This window comes from Maniola jurtina, chromosome 21 (assembly GCF_905333055.1).
Source record: "Maniola jurtina chromosome 21, ilManJurt1.1, whole genome shotgun sequence".
NCBI classification, from domain to species: Eukaryota; Metazoa; Arthropoda; class Insecta; order Lepidoptera; family Nymphalidae; genus Maniola; species Maniola jurtina.
Window position 1 is genome coordinate 7,690,522 of NC_060049.1, and position 25,726 is coordinate 7,716,247.

At 36.3% G+C, this 25,726-nt stretch overlaps 1 protein-coding gene across 2 annotated transcripts in view; it reads left to right on the forward strand.

Moving 5' to 3' along the window:
• The window catches only part of LOC123876101 (head-specific guanylate cyclase), a 140,346-nt gene that overhangs the window by 61,266 nt on the left and 53,354 nt on the right, over positions 1-25,726 (forward strand). For both annotated transcript variants that reach the window (XR_006798260.1, XM_045922235.1), the window contains exons 3-7: positions 13,850-13,923; positions 15,392-15,474; positions 18,396-18,556; positions 19,364-19,578; positions 21,371-21,555. Coding sequence is in view for 1 of the 2 variants with exons in the window: in XM_045922235.1 (XP_045778191.1) it covers positions 13,850-13,923; positions 15,392-15,474; positions 18,396-18,556; positions 19,364-19,578; positions 21,371-21,555 (718 nt within the window). In the remaining variant the exon portion in view is untranslated. The remainder of the gene's footprint in view (positions 1-13,849; positions 13,924-15,391; positions 15,475-18,395; positions 18,557-19,363; positions 19,579-21,370; positions 21,556-25,726) is intronic.

The following is a 25,726-nucleotide window of genomic DNA, read 5'->3' on the forward strand; positions in this document are numbered from 1 at the left end:
TTAGGATGTTAGATATATTAGGTATATAAATTATTAGGTTAGTGCTTTCAATTTTTTTTTAAATGGGCGACACACTGTCCTGGTGTTAAAGAGTAGGTACAGTATCTACTTCTATTATCTTATGACCTGATTAAGATTTTAGCAGTCCATGTATGCACTGTAGCGCCTAAGCTACTGAACTGATTTTGATGAATTAGGTATCAAATATTATCAATCGATTCTTCGTTACGGTTCAGGAGATATGGGCTACATTTTATATGTACAAAATCAATATGGCGGATGTTAAAATAAAAAAGTGAGACTGTGAATTTTTCATTTTTAGCCATCGTATCATAATGTGCTGTCAAAATATGATAAAAGAGAAAATTCTGAGTTCATAAGTGAAAATATAGTACTATAGTAAAATATAGCAAATGACAGAAAATAGTTATTTCTCACTTCAGTGAGCAAAATTGAGTTTTGCTCACTGGTTTTAGGCAGCAAAGGCGCCCTGTTTGAGCTAGAGAGGTGAAAACAATTTTACTTTATTTCAGTTTTATTAAAATTATCTAGTTGGGTTTTAGTTTCGAACTTTGTTTATAGAATTCTGTGTCGAAAACCCATAATCATTCAGCCATTTTAATTGGAGACTTTTCGTAAAAGAATTTCCGTACCATTTTACTACGTATTTTTTGACAACGGCCAAAAAGCAATACAAAGTTAAGCTTATTTCGTTCAATTATAATGAGCTTATGAAAATAGTACAATGAATATGAGACTCCAGGCTTCCTTATTATTAAATTCTTTTTTAAATAATTTTCGTCACATTTTTTGCAAAAGCATAACCTAAATTAGCGTAAAAATCCTCTTTGATACTGCTTTTTTTAATAAACACCGTATAGTAAGCTAAAAAGATTTTATTTTCTATAACATTCCTAATTAAAGGAATTTTGAATAATATTTATATGCAAGGAATATTGTATTAAGCTAAATAAAAATGATAAAAAATAATACTTTTTATAATCATGGCTTACGTCACAGTAAAAAGTCTGGAAGGGGGTTGCTACGGTACAAGTGTCTGGCAATTTTTATATAACAAGTGTAAATTAAAAATTTATAACACACCCAACAAGTGAAGGTAATAGTAACTAGAAAAGAGCTGATAACTTTCAAACGGCTGAACCGATTTTCTTTGATTATAGCTAAGAACACTCTTGATCAAGCCACCTTTCAAACAAAAGAAACTAAATTAAAATCGGTTCATTAGTTTAGGAGCTACGATGCCACAAACGGATGCCACGGTTGTTATAAGTTAGACACACGTCAAACTTATAACAACCCTCTTTTCGGGTCGGGGGTTAAAAAATTGGACTTTATACCCACTTTGACGTAAGATTTTTTACACCTTTATTACCTGTTATCTCCGAAAGCCACCATTACTGTACCAAACTTATAACTGTGCTGGGGACAATACGTAGAGAAACTTTCAGCTTTTATAAAAAAACGAAGGTCTGGCTCTTAGCCCACTATTTGTGTTGGCTTTATTTGTCAACATTTTTCCGTTTTAGGCCAAAGGGTGAGCGTACGTAATAGGAAACCTTAAGTAAGTAAGCGATCGGCCACATATCGGATTATGAAGGTTGACGGAAGGATACGGCGAAAGGGCGGGCGATGCGGAATCAGTAATGGATGGCGTTTTTGGCTTCCATCTTGATTTATATTTTTCGTCCTTTGCTATTTAGAGATGGATCATTTCACAGGTAGCATGTGAAAAATCATATGAAAAGCCTTTTCATGTGTAACACTAGATACCTAAATCACTTAAAATGACCTGTGAAAAATCACGAAGCAAAATCGCATGAAAATTATTAAGTACATTAATCCCGCTAATTTTTTAAATGGTCGTCGCAAGAGTGCGCAAGCGAGAACACTCCGATCGCTTCGTGTTAGAAATAGAAATAAACATCTAGTTAAATTAATAAAGCAAACAAGTTTAAGTATAAACATTTAAATATACCTTTCTGTGAAAAATCATCCATGAAATCACTGTGAAGGAAAACAAAACACCAAATGGATTTTATTTAAAAACAGCAATAATGCTCATCTCTAGCTATCTCCCAGAGCTGAAGGATTTTTCCAAAATGCTATTTTCTATATTATCGGTTTAAACGCATATAACTCCGAAAAAATAGAGGTTCTAAAGAAATCACTTCTTATGAAAGTGGCTTGTACCTTTTACTTACAGTGTCTACAGTTTATTTATATAGGTACCCGGTTTTTTTTTGCAATGAAGTATAATAAAACCCATTTTAAAACTTTGTCCTTAATGTGACACTCCACATCACAGAAACGCTCTATATTTTGGTGGCAAAAAATCTTGTCCATTAGTAACTTGACACCGGCACGCAGTTTCACGCCATATTGCCGCCCGGCCTTCACTTAGGGTTTCCTATTACTCCGAGTGATGTACTTGGCCTTTGATCTTGGGAAAGAATAGAACCTCCATTGTGTCCTACCGTACCAAAAATTAGGTATTTTCACTTGTTCTATGGGGACAATAGATTTTGGCGGTTGCCACAGTTGCAAGAAGAGACGTCGGGGCCTCCTATTTGGTGGGTCAAAGTCAAAGTTAAAGTCAAAGTCAAAGTCAAAATCATTTATTTAAAGTAGGTACAATTGTACTCCTTTTGATGGTAGAAATTGTTTTTGTACGATATAGTGGTGATAATTAATTACGTAACTTAAAACTAAAGCTACGAGGGTTCCAAACGCGCCCAAGTCTGAGAAGAGTCCACACCAAACTCAGCCGGGTATTCTTTTTTTTACTATCACCACTTTACAAAATAGGTCTAGAATTCCGGGCACGCGGCGTGAAGTTAGCGGTGAAGGAAAACATCAATTTCAATTTCAATTTATTGCAATTCCATAAATACATTCCTTAAGGTAATTGCTATTTGACAAATCGCAAAAATGCTGTACTTTGAAGTAAATTGTTTATTTTTCTAAAGCATTAACAGCTATTAAATACATGCAATTAAAAACTTCAGTTTGTGAAGATTATAAGGGCCTCTTTTTATTTAGTATACATTATCCCAATAAAAAAAAAAACCAAGTTGAAAACATTGCTGTTCGCAACTTGTTCTGTAAAAGTTTTCTTTAACATCTTGATACTTTGAAGCCAACCTCCAGAAAATGATATGTTTAGGTTTAGCAATCAATTTTAACTGTTAGTTTTATACTAAATGTTTTTCGTTTCTTAAATAATCTAAAACTAACCAAAAAACTTCCTGTGCTATTTATTTTCTTGCAGGCGCTCTATGGAATTCAGTGTCCACTGGACTGTCATGGCGGAAGGACTGTGCGCGTCATTTCGTCGCAAAATATTATTTAAAATGAATTTAAGCTTATTATTTTTGAATGAAAGTTGTGTTTATAATCGTTGAAAAATAAAATAGGGATTTTTTCATTTCTAAATGAAGCCTGCTTATATACTAAATTTTATTCTAAAGTTACGGTTTTACCAGGTAAATACTCGGAGGTTGTCATAGATTATGATGACAGATAGTAAGTGTTCTAAATAGGTATTATACCTATGTTAGGAGATAGCGCGCCTCGTTCCGGGTGCCGTGTTCCGAAATGGATTTCGTAGTAGTGCAAGTTTGGTGCAAGCCCCACATGACGGAGGGGTATGCGTCAGGCATTTCCTGTGTACAAAAAAAAGACCTATATTTCGGATCCATATTTCATCACTGACAATATGCACTATTCAAAGACTGTTCTTCAAGCATTGAGGAATTTTGGACAGAGACATCTCGAAGGTTCCCGAAGGCTGCCTGAGTTAGATTTGTCGGCTAGCTAGCTTTTTTCGAAATTGGACTTACTTAGCTGGATTGTGTGTTAGAGCTTTCTTATGAGATATTATATGTACATAATATAACCATGGGTCTCATAAGAAAGCTCAGATTCATGCTGCGGGCAATGGGGAGAGCCTAAAGGTTGGAACGCCATTTCGGCGGCCGTGTTTCCTGCCATATATACCTTAGATACCTGCAAGCCAAGAGTGAATAGGCATCTTCTAGGTAAGCGTGCTCCAACTTTGACCTCATCATTGCTTTCTTTAAAGCATGATTGTCGTCAAGCGCAAGCGCAAAGATTCAGGCGGCGCAAACCCGTAGCATGTGGAAGACCCTATTAAAGACTTATGTTCACTGTGGACGTCTGTCGGTTGATGTTGATGATTATGTCTTTAGTGCAAGTAGTTCAGTAGTTTCAGAGTTTATCGATAACAAACAAACAAACCTTTCCTCTTCATAATATATGTAGTTAGTAGCGCAAACTTGGAAAAAAATCTCGTGGACACTCTTTGATTTTCCGAGATAAATGTCATTTTACCTGACAGCCCTAATCAATTTTATCACTGATATTAATAACTAATTCATAACCGTTAAACCTAAGTGTCAAAATCTCGTTTTTCTAGTCGAGTTCCGTAGGCTCTTTGAACCCACTGCATTATTATCCCAAGAAAACCTACCATTAGATGTAGGAATAATGGAAAGAGGTCACAACCCTCAGCAATAAAGAATACGATGCGGAGAGAGATGTCACTCTCAAGGTCTTTAAATGTATCCATGCAAAAAACCACGTCGACTGGTTGCTCCGTTGCAGCGTGATTGAATATTAAACCAACAAACACACTTTCGCATTTGAAATATGGCCAGTGATTATAAGAAACAGTTTAAATCTCTCTCTGCTCTCTGAGAGACGTTAGGCAAAGTGAACACGAATTATGACACTTCTGTGTTCTTATACAAGCTTAGGTCTCTCAATTTTGTCAATTAATGTCAAATTTCTTTCTCAGATCAAAACCTAGTAAGTGGTTTAAATTCAAGAGAAGTTTAGGCCGTAGTCTTCAACAAGAAACTCGGCGGTTGCTCTTTTCAAAGATTTGATATACAATATTAAATTGCTTAAAACGCACATAACTGAAAAGTTAGTAGTGCGTGATTCCAGGATCGAACCCCCGACCTTCGATTAGGAGGCGGACGTTCTAACCACTAGGCTATGACAGTTTTTAAATTAAAGGGGTTTAAATATTTTAGTGTGAAGACTGGCCTACACATTTATTCATTAGATGTGCATCACTTTCTTTTTTAGGGTTCCGTACCTCAAAATGAAAAACGGAGCTCTTAAAGGATCACTTTGTTGTCTGTCCATTTGTCCGTCCGTCCGTCAAGAAAACCTATACAGTACTTCCCGTTGATCTAGAATCACGAAATTTGTTCTCGGATTTATTCCTTTACTTGGGCTATGAGAGTTGAGACCTATCTACCTGCCCATAATTCTAGGTTAACGGGAAATACACTATCGGTTTTCTTGACAGACACGACAGACGGACAGACGGACAGAAAGACAGACAACAAAGTGATCCTATAAGGGTCCCGTGTTTCCTTTTGAGATATGGAACCCTAAAAACATTATGTAAGTATGCAAAGTATTTCCCTTGCAAACCATATTTTAACAGTTGACATGTAGAGGTCATTGACTTTTCCTATCTTACTTTTAAGTTTTAATGCATTATTAAGTATTTACTGTTTTGACATGGTATTTAGATAATGGGTGATATTTATTTTATTTAATCTAATTCCTTTTAAAAACTTAGTAAGGCGCATTAATCTATAAAAACCTAGCCAGTTCAAAGACTTACTATGTTTTAAAATGGTCAAAGCGACTTACTAGCTTTTAATTTTACTTTAATGTGGGTGTCCTTACAATACAACGGGACATACTATGAAAGTTAGGCTTATGACATAAAACGATTTTCGGAAAAATGACATTTACTTTGTTTTGATATGGGGCGGTCGATATAATTAGGTACTAGGGTAAAGGCTCGAGTAAATGAACAGATTGGACGTTTTTACATGTATTAAGAGCTGGAATAAAAAACCGGCTGATATACCTTTTTTAAATATTTTCTTACAAATTCTTACACTTTTTTCAATTTCAATTTCAAAACCGTGTTCCGTTCAAACCGTTCAAAAGTGCGTGTGCGTGCGTCCATGTGTGTGTGTGAGTGTGTTGTATGTTTGTACGAGTGTTTGTGAGTGTGGTATTGCGTTGTATAACCACATGAGTAGCGAACAGAGTCAAAGCTTCATACAAGCGCGCTACGATAGGTACACTACTACAAGCTTGAGGCGCGTGTGTGCGTGAGCACAGGCGCTATGTCGCGTACGGAGAGAAATCGGTTTATACCGGCTCGGCCTGTGCTCAAGTTCAGGGGCTGCAGTACACGTCGCGCGTCGTGTTTTCATTTAATTTAATGTTAATGATAATAATTTAAATAGTGTTTAAAATCTATTTTCTTGAACTGTCATAGATTTTGTTCAAAATCAATATCTGAGGATCCCTAGGATCACAAAACAGGAAATTGTTACCAAAATTTAAAAAAATCGACGCCATTTTGAAATTCTTTGTTAATTGACCGATTTCGTTCAAAATCGATATTTAGAGCTCCCTGGGATCACAAAATAAGAAACTTACCAAAATTTAAAAAAGTCGACGCCATTTTGAAATTCTTTGTTAATTGACCGATTTCGTTCAAAATCGATATTTAGAGCTCCCTGGGATCACGAAATAAGAAACTGTTACCAAAATTTAAAAAAGTCGACGCCATTTTGAAATTCTTTGTTAATTGACCGATTTCGTTTAAAATCGATATTTAGAGCTCCCTGGGATCACGAAATAAGAAAATGTTACCAAAATTTAAAAAAGTCGACGCCATTTTGAAATTCTTTGTTAATTGACCGATTTCGTTCAAAATCGATATTTAGAGCTCCCTGCAATCACAAAATAAGAAACTGTTACCAAAATTGAAAAAGTCGACGCCATTTTGAAATTCTTTGTTAATTGACCGATTTCGTTCAAAATCGATATTTAGAGCTCCCTGGGATCACAAAATAAGAAACTGTTACCAAAATTTAAAAAGTCGACGCCATTTTGAAATTCTTTGTTATTTGACCGATTTCGTTCAAAATCGATATTTAGAGCTCCCTGGGATCACGAAATAAGAAACTGTTACCAAAATTTAAAAAGTCGACGCCATTTTGAAATTCTTTGTTATTTGACCGATTTCGTTCATAATCGATATTTAGAGCTCCCTGGGATCACGAAATAAGAAACTGTTACCAAAATTTAAAAAAGTCGACGCCATTTTGAAATTCTTTGTTAATTGACCGATTTCGTTCAAAATCGATATTTAGAGCTCCCTGGGATCACAAAATAAGAAACTGTTACCAAAATTTAAAAAGTCGACGCCATTTTGAAATTATTTGTTAATTGACCGATTTCGTTCAAAATCGATATTTAGAGCTCCCTGGGATCACAAAATAAGAAACTGTTACCAAAATTTAAAAAAGTCGACGCCATTTTGAAATTCTTTGTTAATTGACCGATTTCGTTCAAAATCGATATTTAGAGCACCCTGGGATCACGAAATAAGAAACTGTTACCAAAATTTAAAAAGTCGACGCCATTTTGAAATTATTTGTTAATTGACCGATTTCGTTCAAAATCGATATTTAGAGCTCCCTGGGATCACAAAATAAGAAACTGTTACCAAAATTTAAAAAAGTCGACGCCATTTTGAAATTATTTGTTAATTGACCGATTTCGTTCAAAATCGATATTTAGAGCTCCCTGGGATCACGAAATAAGAAACTGTTACCAAAATTTAAAAAAGTCGACGCCATTTTGAAATGCTTTGTTAATTGACCGATTTCGTTCAAAATCGATATTTAGAGCTCCCTGGGATCACAAAATAAGAAACTGTTACCAAAATTTAAAAAAGTCGACGCCATTTTGAAATTCTTTGTTAATTGACCGATTTCGTTCAAAATCGATATTTAGAGCTCCCTGGGATCACAAAATAGGAAACTGTAACCAAAATTTAAAAAAGTTGGCACCATTTATAATTCTTTCTAAATTGACTGATTTCGTTAAAATCGATATTTAGATCTATTGATCGATATTTAAACTAGGCAATCACAACAAAAACAAACTTTACCATCTTGTTGAACAAATAACTATTGTTAATTAAATTGTATCCTCCAGTGCCAACCCTACCAAAATAGTTATAAAATTTGCTCGCTTCTTAGAAGCTTTGCCTCTGTTTGCTACTCTGTGGTATAACACCATGTTAGTAAATCTTAGTATATTTTTAACCGACTTTAAAAAAAGGAAGAGGTTCTGAATTCGTCGGTATCTTTTTTTTTATGTATGTTCCCCGATTACTCAAAGACGCCTGGACTGATTTGGATTTTTTTTTTGTTTGATAGAGTATACTTTGCAAGTGGTCCCATATAAATTTGGTAAAGATCTGATGAATATCTTTGAAGATGGAGAACAGAACTCCTCAATGGATAAGAGCAAATTCAATTTTTTTTTAATGTATGTTCACCGATTGCTCAAAGACGCCTGGACCGATTTGGAAATTATTTTTTTTTGAAAAGCTAGGTATACTTTGCAGGTGGTCCCATATAAATTTGATGAAGTTCTGATGAATATCTTCTGAGATGGAGAACAGAACTCCTCAATGGATAAGAGCAAATTGCTCGCGAGCAGTGTAATTGCTTAGTAAACAGTAGGGTTTTAGCTGGGCATGGCATATTATTATAGTACAGTGGGGCCACTAAAAATTTTGAAATAAAAAATTTTCAAAAGAAAAATAAAACCGACTTCAAAAACCACAATAACTTACATTATTTTTTACTTTTTAGTGTTTGTGATTTTGAAATCGGTTTTATTTTTCTTTTGAATTTTTTTTATATTTATTCTGGTATTCTTCTTTCTTGGATATGGATCCCTCTTGGGTATCCCCATTTCTCTCTGTCTTTGGTACTATCAAGCTAATTTTCTCTCGCGATTTGCACAATAGCATTAGACCAACGCGTCTTCGGTCTACCTACCTGTCCTTCTTTCATCTGTAAAAATCGATACAATATGACCATTTGCATTGCAGTTTTAGGGCATGTCTCAAGGTGTCTGTAGGCTTTGTCTTTTTTCTTATGTCTTCAATTCTCACTTTGAATATTTTTTGCTTAATTTATGCAACTTGCCATCGCCCTTTAGCAAGTTACTATTTCTTTTTATATTCTTTGTCTGGACCCATGTTTGGCTGGCATAGGTAAGGCATGGCAGGATGCATGTATCTATAACGGATCTTTTAAGATGTACTGGGTAAGCTCCTTTCATTCTTTCCTTTTGTGCCCAGTAAAACAAGCATACTCGGGCTACTTTGAGAACCCATTAGCAGCTAACAGCAAGGCCTGGACTCCAATTTTTATATGTGGAAGCTGTATTTCCTCGTTGCGTTTATGAGCAAATAAGAATAGTTAACTACTTTTACTAAAAAAAAATTTTATTATTTGGCGCGAACCATCTAAACACCATGATGATTAATTATTTCTGCGTTGTGAATATTACCAGAAGAAACAGCAAAAAAATTGTTCCAAGCGGCTCTATTGTAACTTGCAGTCTGCAATTTGAACGATTCTGACTTCTGGTGATAAATCTGTACCTCAGCCCCAACCCAGTACCTCTAATCTACCATTTCAAGAACTTTCAGAAGGTAGTGACGATGTAGTGACTTTTTTACATCTCAACTTAGACCATTCAATCAAAATTATTTGGATCACTTAATGAGAGATCTTAGATTGTCTAAAAAGCATCAGAACATGTGGCTTCTCGGCTCAAAGGAACAAATCTGATAACATCAGACACTTGTGTTACGGTATATTATTCTCACTACTCTTAACACATTCAGTAGCTGATGTTGCACTTCCAGCGACTTGGATGCAACAAGGGCGTTAAGTTTCATTTTCTCTGTAGTCATTTGGACTGTTTTCCAGAAAATTTAGGTGACTTTCAAACTAAGATAACTATACCAAAGGGGATAATATCATATGAAAGGGCTCTATTATACATTCTAAAACAGGTTTTATTTATTATTATTATGTAAAAGAGTTTTTGATTTATCGCGCAAAATGTAAAAAAAAAATATACAATAAGTCAAAAACTGAAAATCTGACATTTTTTTTTAAATTCCAAGCCGAAAATATACTTAAGAATTTATTAATAGGAATCGAGAGTTTATGCACTAGATAGAGTTCGTTCATTCACTGAAATTTCCAGTTCATTTACTGGCAATTTATCCTTTTGTTAAATAAAATAATTTATAATAATTAATACCACGCATTTTATTTGATTTTTTGATATACTGTGTACAGATACACAAAAAATAAAAATTATATATAGAACAATTCTCATATATCTTAATTTTAGGTGAAAGTCAGGGTAATCCTTATTCGTTCATGTACTGGATCTTTTACCCTCCTACGTCAAAATACTAAAAGTCCGCGTAAATTTCGCAGATTGAAATGTCTGCTTGATTAATTGTCAATAGAGGGTCATGACATGTCAAAATTGCTAGTTTGAAGGTGAAATCGTCTAAGTCATTCGAGATGGTTTTCCTCTTAAGTATAACATTTGGAGTAGGGGACATGGTCAAGAAACCTGCATGACTGAGAGTAAATCTCTTATAGAGATAAGTATTTCCTATCCACTTATGTTTTTCTTGTTACTCTTACTTACTTCAGTACGAAAAAATAAAAATTTAAAAAAGCATAAATACTATGACTAATGACTATGCAAGGTTTTTTGGTCTGTGCAATTTGGTCTGTGCAGCAGACCGTAGTAGGGGACATGCATCGTGAGGAAACCTGCATGCCTGAGAGTAAATCTCTTATAGAGATAAGTATTTCCCTATCCTCGTCTTATGTTTTTCTTATTACTGTTACTTACTTTAGTACGAATAAATAAAAATTAAAAATAAACAACATAGAGAGAGACAAATGATATACCCATCGAAATCTTAGAAGAGTTCTCCCGTACAGGGTAAATATTCCTAGGATAGAATAGAATTGATATCTACAAATTGTTTTACCACTCTCGCATCTCGAGTTACGTACATAAAGTATGAGGAAACTCTGAGACGTTTTCCCTCTGAAAGAGCGAGTTTCCATTACACTGAGCCGTCTTTTTAGACGGAAGCTAGCGCAAGGACAAAAGAGAAGAGGAGAGAGAGAGAGAGAGACAAGAGGGAGAGAGGAAGAGAGAGAGGATATTTGCTCTTGGATTGAATATAAATGCCTAGATAAGTGGCTGTTTAAAATATGGTGTTCTGGAGGGTGACGGATTTATAATGAATCCCAGGCTTTTTGGAAAATTAAACTTTTTAAATCGTACAGTCTGGTGTAGTGGGAAGCTTGGACACCGTTATCCTATTGTTCAATTGAATTAGTGCTCTAGTTACAGTTGAAACAAAATACGAGGATTTCTTTCAGGGTGATTTTATGTGTCTAATTAATTTAATGTATTATGTGTCTGAACTACTTTTTAACCCCCGACCCAAAAAGAGGGGTGTTATAAGTTTGACGTGTGTATCTGTGTATCTGTCTGGCATCGTAAACTGATGAATCTATTTTAATTAAGTTTTTTTTTTTTGTTTGAAAGGCGGCTTGATCGAGAGTGTTCTTAGCTATAATCCAAGATAATCGGTTCAGCCGTTTGAAAGTTATCAGCTCTTTTCTAGTTACTGTAACCTTCATTTGTCGGGGGACAAATGAAGGTTACAGTAAACCTACATACATTTTTAATTTACACTTGTTGAGTAGGTACCTAACCTATGAATATATGAATGAATTCGCAAACGCGACCAAATGTATGGTTTGCATTGGCATATTGATATTGGCATTTGTTTAGTTATGAGCCGAAAAAACAAATGGTCTAGTGCAATGGGAACTCGGTGCAATTCAGTTTGAACTATTCATAGAAAGGCATTTGTCGCAGAGCCGACGGTGCGCTATGCGGGGCTTCACGGCCTTACGGAGGCTTATGTCGTGAAACATTCTTGCTACCAGCGTTACCCGGTGTCGGCTTTATCCGGCTTAGGAAATCAGAACTTGAACTTGAGGTTTAGAAACTTGTCTGACTGCTAACGATTGGCGAGATACGAGTTGAGATAGCAAATAGTAATATGTTGGCGAGCAACGAGAAGCGAGTGCGTAGTTGGGATAGTTTCAGGCTGCGGAAACTTTGGATTGGGCTTATTGACGAATTTTGAACAGCTTGTACTCTAGCTTTTTGTTAGTTGAAACAGCTCCCTAAAAGCCGGCCGAGTGAAAATGAAATATTTCATTTTCGAGCTAGGCATCGCAACAAAATGTTAAAGAAAACCCAAAAAATTTCGTTCATTTTGGTCACGACTCACGACTTACAAACTATTTGGTACTTTATGAATTGTTGTTTTTAGTATTTCGATTTACACCTCATACATCAAAATCGGCTCAGTAGTTTAGGCGCTACGGTGATACACACATAAATACAAACCTACATACATATATAGACTGCTAAAATCATAACCCTTCCTTTTGGCTTTGCCGTAGTCGGATAAAAAGAAGACAATCGTCATCAACATTTTCCTATGATAGACAGAAAGAGGAGTTCTTTTAATCCATCATTTTGTACGTATTTGACATATCTGGGTGATACATGTTGTTTTCATGGCACGCTATCAATAAATCCTTTGGCTCGGTGCCCTGACGCCTCTGGGGAAATATTGTGAATAGATCAGCCATTTATGGTTTTTGTATGGTAATGGTATGCAAAACAGACAAAAATATATTACTACGGTCTGCGTTTTCTACCGTTAAAGTGTCTCGGAGGAACGTAAAGGTCAAATTCACACCTTCAGCTTCATAAATTCGGTATTCCATCTAGTTAGTTCTAAAATTTTATAACTAAGTACAACTACAAGAGAGGGCAAGAAAGCAATGATGAGGTCTTTAGGTACGCGCTTGCCTGGAAGATGGCTATTCACTGTTGCCTTCAAGTTATACGTGGCAGGAAACGGTGTATCAGACACTTTGAACAAAAAAATTTTGTGCGAGAACATCCAATGTACGACGGATGTCAACCAACTTGGAATTGCTTTGAGTTGGGTTATTCTAGTCTAGCAACATTGAACACATATATTATGTAGAAGTGTATGAAACATGGCATACCGCTTGTGAGGCGTGAACGTTCACGTAGGTGTAATGCGTGCAGTTACGTCTACGGGTTCAAACGCGTCACTACGCACGTGTCACGTGTACGTGCTGCAATTGGTGTGAATCGGCCTTTAATTTTGGATCGATTTTGACTAAAGGTGCAAAAGTAGCCCTATAGAAGGACATAAGCTGCTTTTTATCCCAGAAAATCGTTATGGTTTAACTTTATCCGTTACTAAAAGCAACAAGTTAAGGTTTATCAACGATGTACAATACTTGGAGTTATGAATACTGACTCGTGCAACCTGCTTTTTAACCCCCGACCCAAAAAGAGGGGCGTTATAAGTTTGACGTGTGTATCTGTGTATCTGTCTGTGGCATAGTAGCTCCTAAACTAATGAACCGATTTTAATTTAGTTTTTTTTTGTTTGAAAAGTGGCTTGATCGAGAGTGTTCTTAGCTATAATCCAAGAAAATCAGTTCAGCCGTTTGAACGTTATCAGCACTTTTCTAGATACTGTAACCGTTACTCGTCGGGGGTGTTATAAATTTTTAATTTACACTTGTCTTTTGATTGATCCGCACCGTACTGGTTGAACCGTTACCGTAAAGTAACTTTAACTGCCTATCATGCAACTAAGCTACATCAATTTACAGGAAAATAATAGGCACTTTTTGTATTGATCACTAAATCATCCTCATCATCAGGGTTTGCATCCCTATTCCCGACACAAAGAAAGTAATAACAATAAAATCTGTTGTTCCAGAACGAGTGCCTCCACGCCGCAGTGACGTCATTAACGAAGAACCAGGCCGAGCATTACGACAAATACAATTGCCTGTGAGTACCAATAAAACTGTCATGCCTTTCGCACCATTAACCCCACCCTTAATTAACTTTTGACGCTCAGATTACATCGCTTTAACGGAATACCTAATTTAGACGACTTTCGTCCAACAGACCAAGTTGATGGTATAAAAGTCAAATAGTTGAGATAATTATCATAAGTACACTTTTTTTTTTCGAGTACAAGTTAGCTCTTGACTGTGATCCCACCTGGTGATAAGTGATGATGCAATCTAACATGAAATCAGGCTAACTTGAAAGGAGTATGGCGTTTAATGAACCCACACCCATTATCGGTTTAGCATCTAGGTAAAATGTTGAAAAAAAAAAAAACTGTTATTGGTTTCTACAGGCACCTTAGGGGTGCGGCTTGCCAATAGGATGGTAACTAGCCATGGCCTAAGCTTCCCTCCAGATATATATCTCAATAAATATACATGAATATAATTTTATTTCAATTATAATTAGAACTAGGCTGAGCATTACGACAAATACAACTTTCTGTGACTACCAATAAAACTTTCATTCCTTTGGCACCCTTAATTAACTTTTGACGCCCAGATTACATCGCTTTAACGGATTAATTAATCGAATTTTGTCAAAAAAATCTAAATAGACGAATTTCATCTAATGAATCAAGTGCGTGACATTACTTCACAAAAAATATTAACTGAGCAAAAATAAACACACTAGAAAGTGCTATCGATACTACTTGTATTGTAAATGCGAAAGTTTTGTCTGTCTGTCCGTCTGCTCGCTTCTTACGCCATCTGTTTGACCGATTTAGTCAAAATTGGTACAAGGATAGCTTGCATCCTAGGAATGGACAAGGATTATTTTTGTCCCATAAAATCAAAGAGTTCCCAAGGGGTTTTTAGAAAACCTAAATCCACGTGAATAAAGTCGCAGGCGTCATCTACTTACTCGTATTTGGTTCAAAGATAGCTTGAATCAGAGATAGCTTGAATTACTCCGTTTTATTGCCAGCTTATTTATTTATGTAGTATAGTACTATAGGAAGTACATACATACTATAATATATTTTCGTAGCAAATGGATGACGACACCAGAAACATTGCAATGTAATGGAAGCCACATTAGATGAAAGAACCTTCGCGATTATTTTTACCCTGTACATTTTAAATGCTCTTCAAGTTCAGGTGGGATTGGAGCATCTTATTATAAAGGCGAAGGTTTGTGTGTATGTGTGTGTGTGTGTATGTTTGTTTCTCCTTCACGCAAAAACTACTGGACAGATTTGGCTGAAATTTGGAATGGAGATAGATAATATCCTGGATTAGCACATAGACTACTTTTTATCCCGGAAAATCAAAGAGTTCCCACGGGATTTCGAAAAACCTAAATCAAACACAAAAATCGTTAGTTTCCACAATATACTCATTACTGATACGTCCTATATTTAGACTGGTAAGTACCTACTTAGTTTTGGTTTTCTTTACAGACGGAGATTACCAGATGACGTCAGAACATGTAGAAATTATGCATATTTACAAGAAATATATGACGCAGTTCGAGCAACTGATAGTAAGTATTATAATTATTATGCTTCTATTAAGACTATTATGACTTCACCCATCTGTTCGTGTGGTTCGGCGTGACGTACGTATAGGTACGTCAATCTACTTCACTATTGAAAAGTTTTTTGACAAAATAGCAATTAGTTGATTAATTAGGCAGGCCCCCAAGTAGTATCAGCCCAGGGCCCCACAAACTCACGTTCCGTCCCTGTCATAATCACAAGTTTTGTGCTAGGATAGTCTAAAGGTTTTCATTACAAAACTTTCTCTCATCAAGTAAATATCAAATTAAACGAATCAAAGTATTTCTTATTTCCACCGATTAAGTTCTTAAACGTTTTGTTTCAAAGTTGAACTTCTCTCGCACTTACGTTCAGTTAAGGTAAACAATTCTTTTCCAAGAGAACAATGGAAACAGTTCACAAAGAACAAAAAGGAGTGCTAACTTTTTTCATTTAAACTCGTTTAATTTTATTGCATTGGCGGTATTTTGCAGCAGTCAACTATAAACTCGGTTTTTTAGTATTTCAATTATGTAAAATGGTTATCTCGCCATCTCCGTTAAGGGGCATGAGACGGGCCTGCCCGCGAAATTCAAAATTAATTTGACTTTTCGCAATTTTTAAACTAATACGACAACGTAGGCTTATGGCATTTTAATTGCGGCAATGGCAGTATCATCCTCACAGGTTTATATAAAAAACTTTACTTGAAAAGGTCCACTTTAAGAAATTAGCTCTAGTATCGACTAATTTGTGAGAATAATCGATACTAGAGCTAGTTTCTTAAACTGGACCCTTTCAAGTCAAGCTAAATTAAAATCGGTTCATTAGTTTAGGAGCTACGATGCTACTGACGGACACACAGATACACAGATACACACGTCAAACTTATAACTCCCCTCTTTTTGGGTCGGGGGTTAAAAATATTATATACAAAATTAAAAGAAAGTAGACATTTAGAACAGACTTTATTTTTGGGTTATACCTATAACTTTATTAAAGCGCTCAAGGGGCTTATTCAAATTTTCGGCTTCGTTACTCATTATTTTTTCGCTCGAGGCTTTGTTTTTACGACAAGATTGATGAGATGGTTAATGACTCAAAGATGTTAGGGATCTTTATTTAGAAGTTTATATTTATTCATAAAAATATCTCTATATTTAGCAGCAGAGGATGGCCATATTATTAACCTTTTAGCTCAAACAATATCTACCTAGGTACGAGTATTTTCATGCAATTTCTCGTTATAACTAAAAACTTTATTATTTGTTTATTTTTATTTATGAACTTTGAATTTTTCCTCTTTCATTTTATATCCCACTCGATACAATAGCAAAAAAAAATTTTTGGAGACCTCCACTTTTTTGGATGTTACATCCGTCAGATCGATTTTTTCGTATAAATTGTTGCCTATGTCACCTGGACCATAATGAAGAATCGATTCATCAAAATCGGCCCAGTAGTTTGGGAGCTACGGTGGAACACACATAAATATAAACCTGCATACATACAGACTGCTAAAATCATAACCCTTCCTTTTGGCTTTGCCGTAGTCGGGTAAAAATACATTTGTTTTACAATTTGCAAAGTGTAAATAGCATCACATACACGTAACAATAATGTAAATTGCAGAAATTGCATTTTATTTTGCTCGCCTGCTTTTGTTCAAATGCTAGAATTTTGCTGCAGTAAATGTACTCCACGATTGTCTTAATGATTCCCAACTACTTTTTAAATAAGGTCTCGCAGCCAACTTTGCTTTACTTAATTTTGTTAGTCTACATGGAATCAGTTTAACGTAATAGTGTAAGTTACTTCCACTTGTTCTCGGAACTTTTACCAAGGTCTGCTGATTTTTAGGGGTCCATACCCAAAGGGCACTAACAGGACCTCCGTTGTCCATTTGTCCGTCTGTTCGTCTGTCTATCAGCGGGCTGTATCTCATGAAGCGCAATAGATAGAGAGTTGCTCACGGAATGTGTAGATAGATAGAAGTCTTTATTGCACACAAAAACACATGTAAAGGAACACAACACAGAAAGAAGAAAACAGAAAAAAAATTGTGTGCAAAGGCGGCCTTATTGCATAGAGCAATCTCTACCAGGCAACCTTTCTATCCATTCCCGCTTCATTAACAAATAAAAATTTCAAAACGACTGCCATGTGAACGAATGACTGAATGAATATTTATTGATCAACAATAATTGGTTACATAAGCTTACATAGGATCCTGGCCCCTAAACAAAGGAGATCCCGTATCTCTGTAAATAAAAAAATTGAAAAGTAGGTACCTAATAAACTTGTAATTTTTTTTTTTTTTTCCTGTTATTATCTGCAATCAGTCCCCGGACTATAAGCAGATTATTTGGGCTAAATTTGAGATTTAAAACTTGTAATATGATATCGAAACTCTTTGCATGCGAGTCTGACACGTACTTGAGCGATTTTCCTGTACTCATTTGATAGAGTATAGTGCATACCTACATCAGTTTTTGTATGGAAGGACTATTATTTGATTTCGGTATCCAGTAAGAAATTCCTCCTCCTGAGAAGAGTTGCTCCTTTCAAAGATTTGTTTTTAACCCCCGACCCAAAAAGAGGGGTGTTATAAGTTTGACGTGTGTATCTGTGTATCTGTGTATCTGTCTGTGGCATCGTAGCTCCTAAACTAATGAACCGATTTTAATTTAGTTGTTTTTGTTTGAAAGGTGGCTTGATCGAGAGTGTTCTTAGCTATAATCCAAAAAAATCGGTTCAGCCGTTTGAAAGTTATCAGCTCTTTTCTAGTTACTGTAACCTTCACTTGTCGGGGGTGCTATAAATTTTTAATTTACACTTGCACAATAAAATTTTATTATGCCACGCATAAAAGAGATAGTATTAAGACGCATAGAGATTGTATTCTAATCCAATATTTTTGTTACAGGTGTATCAACTAAGGACTTTATGGCTAAATTAGGCGAATATTTAATATTAACTGCTTTCTCCCACAACTGCCGTTTAGAGAGAGCGTACAAGTGTTTAGGAACTAATTTAATAGAATTTTTAACTACATTGGATAGCGTTCATGATGTTTTGCATGATCAGGTAAGAAAACAAATTAAATTTTCATTTAATCCATTTATCCACCGTAAAACAGCCACCATAGGGTGCATACTTGGGAACGCGTGCACTTCTGGCCATCCCGGACTAAAAATAATATACAAAGTCGCATTCGGAGTGGATAGATGGACACATGTTTTCGGGTTTACACCCTAGGTGACTGTTTTAGGGGGTTTTCCTGCCGATGGGGTAGACGTGTTCTGGAATGGAGACCCCGTACGGGTAAACGCAGTGTGGGGTAACCTCCAGTCCGCTGGACCGATGACCTGAAGAAGGTGGCGGGGAGCAGGTGGATGAGGAAATCGGAGGAACGTGTTTGGTGACGCGCTCTTGGAAAGAGCGCAGCTGTGCACGCATACAGACTGATGGAATGGAATGGAAACAGAATTTAGAGTAAAATTTTCATACTAACCTGTGAATTGGTCCAAAGGTTCTCGAATTTTCTCATCAAGTTAATTCTGGCCACCATTTTTAAACTATTGCATTTGAGCAATTTGAGAAACTTACAAGGCTGATTTTTAGGGTTCCGTACCTCAAAAGGAAAAACGGAACCCTTATAGGCTCACTTTGTGGTCCGTCTGTCTGTCTATCTGTCTGTCTGTCTGTCCATCCGTCCGTCAGTCCGTCGTGTCTGTCAAGAAAACCTATAGGGTACTTCCCGTTGACCTAGAATCACGATTGTCATTAACTTGCTGTGTTGCACATAAAATTATTAAAATATCTTGTACGATGGTACGGAACACTTCGTATGCGATTCCGACTCGCACTTGACCGTTTTTTTTTTATCAACAGGACAACGGCCTTAACAAAGACGAGTCAACAGAGAACGAAGCAGCATTTGTATGCACAACGTCTCACGCAGGAAGGATACAGTTACACCTCACCACTGAGAGCGAGCCTGTTGCCTATTTACTAGTCGGAAGTCTCAAGGCGATAGCTATGAGGTTGTACGACACACAGACGGATATAAGACTGATCAGCTATTCCAACGATCCTAGGAAATTTAGGTTAGTTTATAACTGGGAAATTTTACTACCAGCTGATTAAATTCATCATTTAATAATGAGTAGCTTATTCCCGCGATATCGTCCGCGGGACTAAACATATTTCAAACCCCTATTTTTACCTACTTAGGGGTTGAATTTTAGAAATTTCTTTCTTAGCGAATAACTACGTCATAATAGCTATCTGCATACAGAATTTCAGCCCGATACGTTGATAGACTAGTCAGTCAGTCAGTCAGTTTTCCCTTTTATATATAGATTTGTCTGTTGGACACAGTTCAGTGGACAGGCGCCCTAGGATTTAGTTTAATTATTATTTTCTGGGATAGATAAAGGAGAGAATAAACCAAAATCTGTCTTAGTTTGAGATCTAGACAAACAGAAAATAGAATAAAATTAGTGCAAAACTTTTGAATGGAGAAATAAATAGGAAATGTGGCCTTAAGCGGTAAGAATTGCAGCCCAAGTCTACAAAAAAGAATAAAAGCCGTCTTATCATAAGTTCTACTTATACAATGTAGAGCTACTACAATCTTGTACTAAGCTAGCTTCTTGTAAAACTACATATGTACGAACGCTACATAAGCTATTCTATTCTTTACTATTGTTCTATATTTTTCTGCATTATTAGCTGGGTCCATATTAAGCGCGTCCGCCTCGCAAGGCATTGCTTTACGAAGCTGGTATGTTTTGACCGAGACCCATCGGTCATTGGGTTAAATGCATTGAGCTATTCCGAACAAAAATCATGTTCTATGAAGCTATTAAATGAGTACTATAAAATAAAAAAATTATAACGCCCCCGACAAGTGAAGGTAACAGTAATAACTAGAATACACAGATACACACGTCAAACTTATAACACCCCTCTTTTTGGGTCCGGGGTTAAAAAGAGCTGATAACTTTCAAACGGCTGAACCAATTTTCTTGGATTATAGGTAAGAACACTCTCGATCAAGCAACCTTTCAAACAAAAAAAAAACTAAATTAAAATTGGTTCATTAGTTTAGGAGCTACGATGCCACAGACAGATACACAGATACACAGATACACACGTCAAACTTACAACACCCCTCTTTTTGGGTCGGGGGTTAAAAACGAGTGGTAGTACACATTTTTTTTTGTTCGGAATGCCATATAATAAATACCTCTATAAGAGGTTATTGCTATTGGCCACTGTAGCGAGGTGGTACACCGACTATTGCTGAACGAATAAAAGCCTCGCTTGGCTGCTACACTTAGTAGGTACCCTGCTAAATATAACATCACAATACTCGTAAAATTACCAACCTTAAGATAAAACCTATAGATACTTATTTATGTATTAAGTTACTTCCTTTATCATATAAGTTACTTATAAGTTTGACGTGTGTATCTGTGTATCTGTCTGTGGCATCGTAGCTCCTAAACTAATGAACCGATTTTAATTTAGTTTGTTTTGTCTGAAAGGTGAAAGGTGGCTTGATCGAGAGTGTTTTTAGCTATAATCCAAGAAAATCGGTTCAGCCGTTTGAAAGTTATCAGCTCTTTTCTAGTTACTGTAACCTTTACTTGTCGGGGGTGTTATACATTTTTAATTTTTAAGCCTCAATAGCTCAACGGTTATAGGATTGGACTGAATTCCGAAAGGTCGGCGGTTCAAACCCCAGCCGTTGCACTATTGTCGTACCCACTCCTAGCACAAGTTTTACGCTTAGTTGGAGGGGAAAGGGGAATGTTAGTCATAATTAAAATGGCTAATATTCTTTTTTTAAAAAAAAAAAAAAAAAAAATTTGCACTTGTTTCCATTTGCAGATACGACATAAGCGTAATACCATTGCACCAGAGATTGAAAGAGGATAATTGCGAGGCAGCCAGCGCCGCAGTGAGCCTGGCCTCGTCGAACAAAGTGAATGATTTAAGGATCGGCGTCGCGAGCTTTTGCAAAGCGTTCCCTTGGCACTTTATCACGGACAAACGTTTGGAACTTGTTCAGCTTGGTACGTGTGTTTTACTCTAAATCATCACATTGGATGAATGATTGAACGAATGGCAAAATAAAAGAGCGAATGATAATATAGATGCTTTTTATTTAATAAAGAGTACTTTAGGTTACATAGTCTACGGTCCTGAGCCATTGTCATTTGAATAGAATAGAATAGAATAGAATAGATTTTTATTCAAATAAACTTTTAAAAGTGCTTTTGATTTGTCAAATAATATAATTTACCACTGGTTCGGAATGCCGTTCCTACCGAGAAGAACCAGTAAGAAACTCGGCTCGAATGATAGAAAAAAGCGGACATATTATCTTGTAAAATAAAGTGAATGAGACGGACCAAAGGATAATTGTGAGGCAGACACCACAATGAGTCTGGTTTCGTCGAACAAAGTAAACGATTTAAGGATCGGCGCCGCGAGCTTTTGCAAAGCGTTCCCTTGGCACTTTATCACGGACAAACATTTAGAACTTATTCAGCTTGGCGTGTGTGTTTTACCTTAAATTATTCAAGTTAGGTGAATGATTGAACGAATGAAAAAAGATAAGTGAATAAGTTATATAGGTATTTCAAGGATTTTATTTAATTATATGTAATTCAGGCTTTATTGTTTAAAACAATAAGGCATTGCCATTTAAATAAGACAATGTTTCTAAAAAAACGCTATATAGGACCAAGGTTTTTAGTTAGTTGTTAGTTGGTCTAATGGAGAATTTTTTTTGAGTCATATTTTCTAGATTCCTATATTTTTTGAGCGTTTTGTTAGAAATAGTAACCTAAAAAAATTGACTCAACTGAGATACGAATATTTTGTTTTCTAGATTTTATTCCACACCGTTACAAAATATGTCGTAGTATTTTATAGACCTTTATCAAGCTATATCTCAAAGTGATGCTAGAATTTTGGTATCTAAATATCCAACCTTTTAGACATTCACCAAAGCTAGTTCACGCGTTAAACTATTTTAAATATTTACGAGAAAGTTATACGATGCTGCTCCATTATAAAACCCAAATATTGTAAATTGGATGCTGACGCTATTTATGCTCTTTGTTAGAGTAAATTCCCCCGGCACTGGATTATTTATTACGGGCTTGTATTAAGGCCTCGTAATTTGGCCACGAGATTAAATAGTTTGGAATAAATTATTTTATTATAATTTAAATTAAATTGTGATAATATATAACCCGTCTTTGTACACGTGGATATAGGTTTTATAATCCCGCGGAAACTCTTCAATTTTCCGCAATACAAAAAGAATACAAAGTGATATCTGGATTTCAAACAGTCAAATCCGTTTAGTAGTTTTGGCGTGAAAGAGTAAAAAACATACACACACACACCTTTATAAAATTAGTGTAAAAGTGTAACTAGGCGATGCCCGTGACTTAGTCACTTTAGTTTTTACAAATTTCACGGGTACTCTTTGATTTTTCAGGACAAAAATGTAGCCTACCCATGTCTCCGGGATGCAAGCAATATTTGTACCTTTCGTCACGGATAAGCCGTGAAAATTTAGCAGACAGACACACTTTTGCATCGGATTTTGCAAGAGTTCCCACGAAATCCTTAAAAAATCTAAAGCCACGTAGACGAAGTTGCGAGCGTTAACTATGTATTTGGTATCTTAGGGATAGCTAGCAGACAGTCTCCAGGACTGTCATGGCTACTTTTTATCCCGGAAAATCAAAGAGTTCCCACAGGACTAAAAAACGAAATCCACGCCAACGAAGTTGCGGGCATCATAATATAGTACCTACTGCAATAAGTTCGATCTATAGGAAACCGAAATCTATTTCCTCCCTGGAAGTGTAATATCTGATCGAATCATTCATAACGATGATTTAAAGCGCCGATAACGGCAGAATTTAATCAATTCTGCTTTCAGCCAGGATATAACTAGAATTCTATTTTTGTACCGTCGGCATACTGCCGCTTGACCTAGAAACTGCAGCTCTATTATGCAACATTTTCTTTATACGAGGCTCTAAACGGAAGTTCAACTCCAAAGAAAGGTTCTGCTGGAAAATAGAGCCAATTAGGAATGCTGATGGCCAATTGAAGTTTTGAAAACGCTTATTTGAGAAATCGACTAGCTTTTCATGCAACTTACTCTAATTAAATTAAGTGTTTTTAAAAATATTCTTTTGAGCTGGGCCACACCGTACGCGTATGCAGCACGTACACGTGACCACGCGCGTAGTGACGCACGTGAATCCATAGACATGACAGCACGCATTACGTCTACGCGAACGTTCACGTCACGCAAGCGGTATGCCATATCTCATACAGTTCCATACATTACAACGTCATGGTACGCGCTACGTCTACGCTTACGTGCTGCATACGCGTTTGGTGTGTCCCAGCCTTTAATTGTGAAGAGGCAAATCCTCATGGATAAAGTCACGGCATTAGCTAATTTTGACTAAATAAATTGATTTGATTTTTGGCTTCTTTTTTGACCGACGGAACACGTCTACCCCAACGGTGACCTGTGCCAAACTAATTAGGAAACCACTACTAATTTATTTAAGCTCACTCAAACATTGGCATCTGGTGGACGGCACTCGTTCCAGTTCCAGTGTGCTTAGTATGAGGTTCACCTCACAAACGTTGATAGAATTCGAAGGTCGAAACAATAATGCCCGAGTAAAATGGACCTAAAGTTCTTGATTTAAAATAAGAACTTGAGCGTTAAAACAAGGCAGTTAAGGTCTATTTTACCTTAAAGCTGAAATTTTTCAACGCTTGAATTCCAACGGTGTTGGTGAGCTGTACAATCTCATACTAAACACAGTTATCTTTTTCAGCACAAAAAATTTTGCGAACAAAATATCCACAGTGTACGCTTGCCCTTTAACTAATTACAAAAGGGTCGGTGTCAGATCGCAGCGGGTCGCCGATATGAGGTTCCCTCCATTAGCTTATTTAGGTGTTTTCTTTGCTTTTACCTATGCCATGAAATTGTTATACCTACATCCGAGTTTCCTTTTGGACCTTTCTCATTTCGATTGATAACAACCTTTTCGTATGCCACTTAAATATCTATTTATTGGATTTTAGTCTCCTATTTTTCCTTCTTCATTGGCAGTTGATAAAAATATACAGACCTATAATAATAATTATAGCTGTACATTAAATTAATAATTGTATTTTAACCAACTGAACTGCCCCAGCTTCGCTCATTTGTTTAGTTAAAAAAAAAGATTCCGACGAATTGAGAACCTCCTCCTTTTTTCGAAGTCGGTTAAAAAGATTGACAAATCACAAAAATCTTCTCGGCAAAACGCGTAAGTGACGCGATCCCGGCGCTTAGGACCTTCTGGAGTTACGCTTTTCCCTCGTATCATGATTTCATTGTAAGCTCGCGATAACAAGGTTGTTTAAGCTGCATATATTGCGCCTGAAATATGAAGTAAATTAAAATAAAAGGAAAATTCAAATAGGTATACAAATATCAATGACTAGCGACCCGCCCCGGCTTCGCACGGGTGGACATTTATTTTTTCTATTTTCCGGGATAAAATATAGCCTATACGGATTCGGAAGAATCCCTCTAAGTAATGGTAAAAGAAATTTTGAAATCGGTCCAGTAGTTTTTGAGCCTATTCAATACAAACATACAAAAATACAAAGGTTTCCTCTTTATAATATTAGTATAGATTACGACGGCCGCAATACATCAATCAGGCGATTCGTAATACAAGGATACCTAACTGAAGTGATGTGTGGGACATAAAAATAACACTTCGTTCCTAAGAAACATAATAAAAAACACGATTTCGCACGTCCATACTTACGATCTGGAAAATGGCGCTATCAAATTCGTGTTTATGTCAGCTGTGGTTAGGATTACCATATGCCCCGTATTTCACGGGTTACCCCGTTTTTCAGGCTATAATAACTGTAAAGTAATTGGTAAAATAAAATACGGGGCAAATAAAAAGCTCGCGTGTTTTTTGAAATCCAGCCTTAGCTGGCTGGCGAAACCAAACGCTGACGTTTTGTCTGGTTGGCTTGTGCGTGATGTGTGTGGTTTGAATTCGTAAAAACCCGTAAATCACGAAGTGGCAGGTGGTAACCCTAGATGTGGTTGGATATATTTACACTAGCAAGTATTTTTAAAGCAGTTAATATATTACTCATGTCCTACTAGCCTTGGCCTCTTGT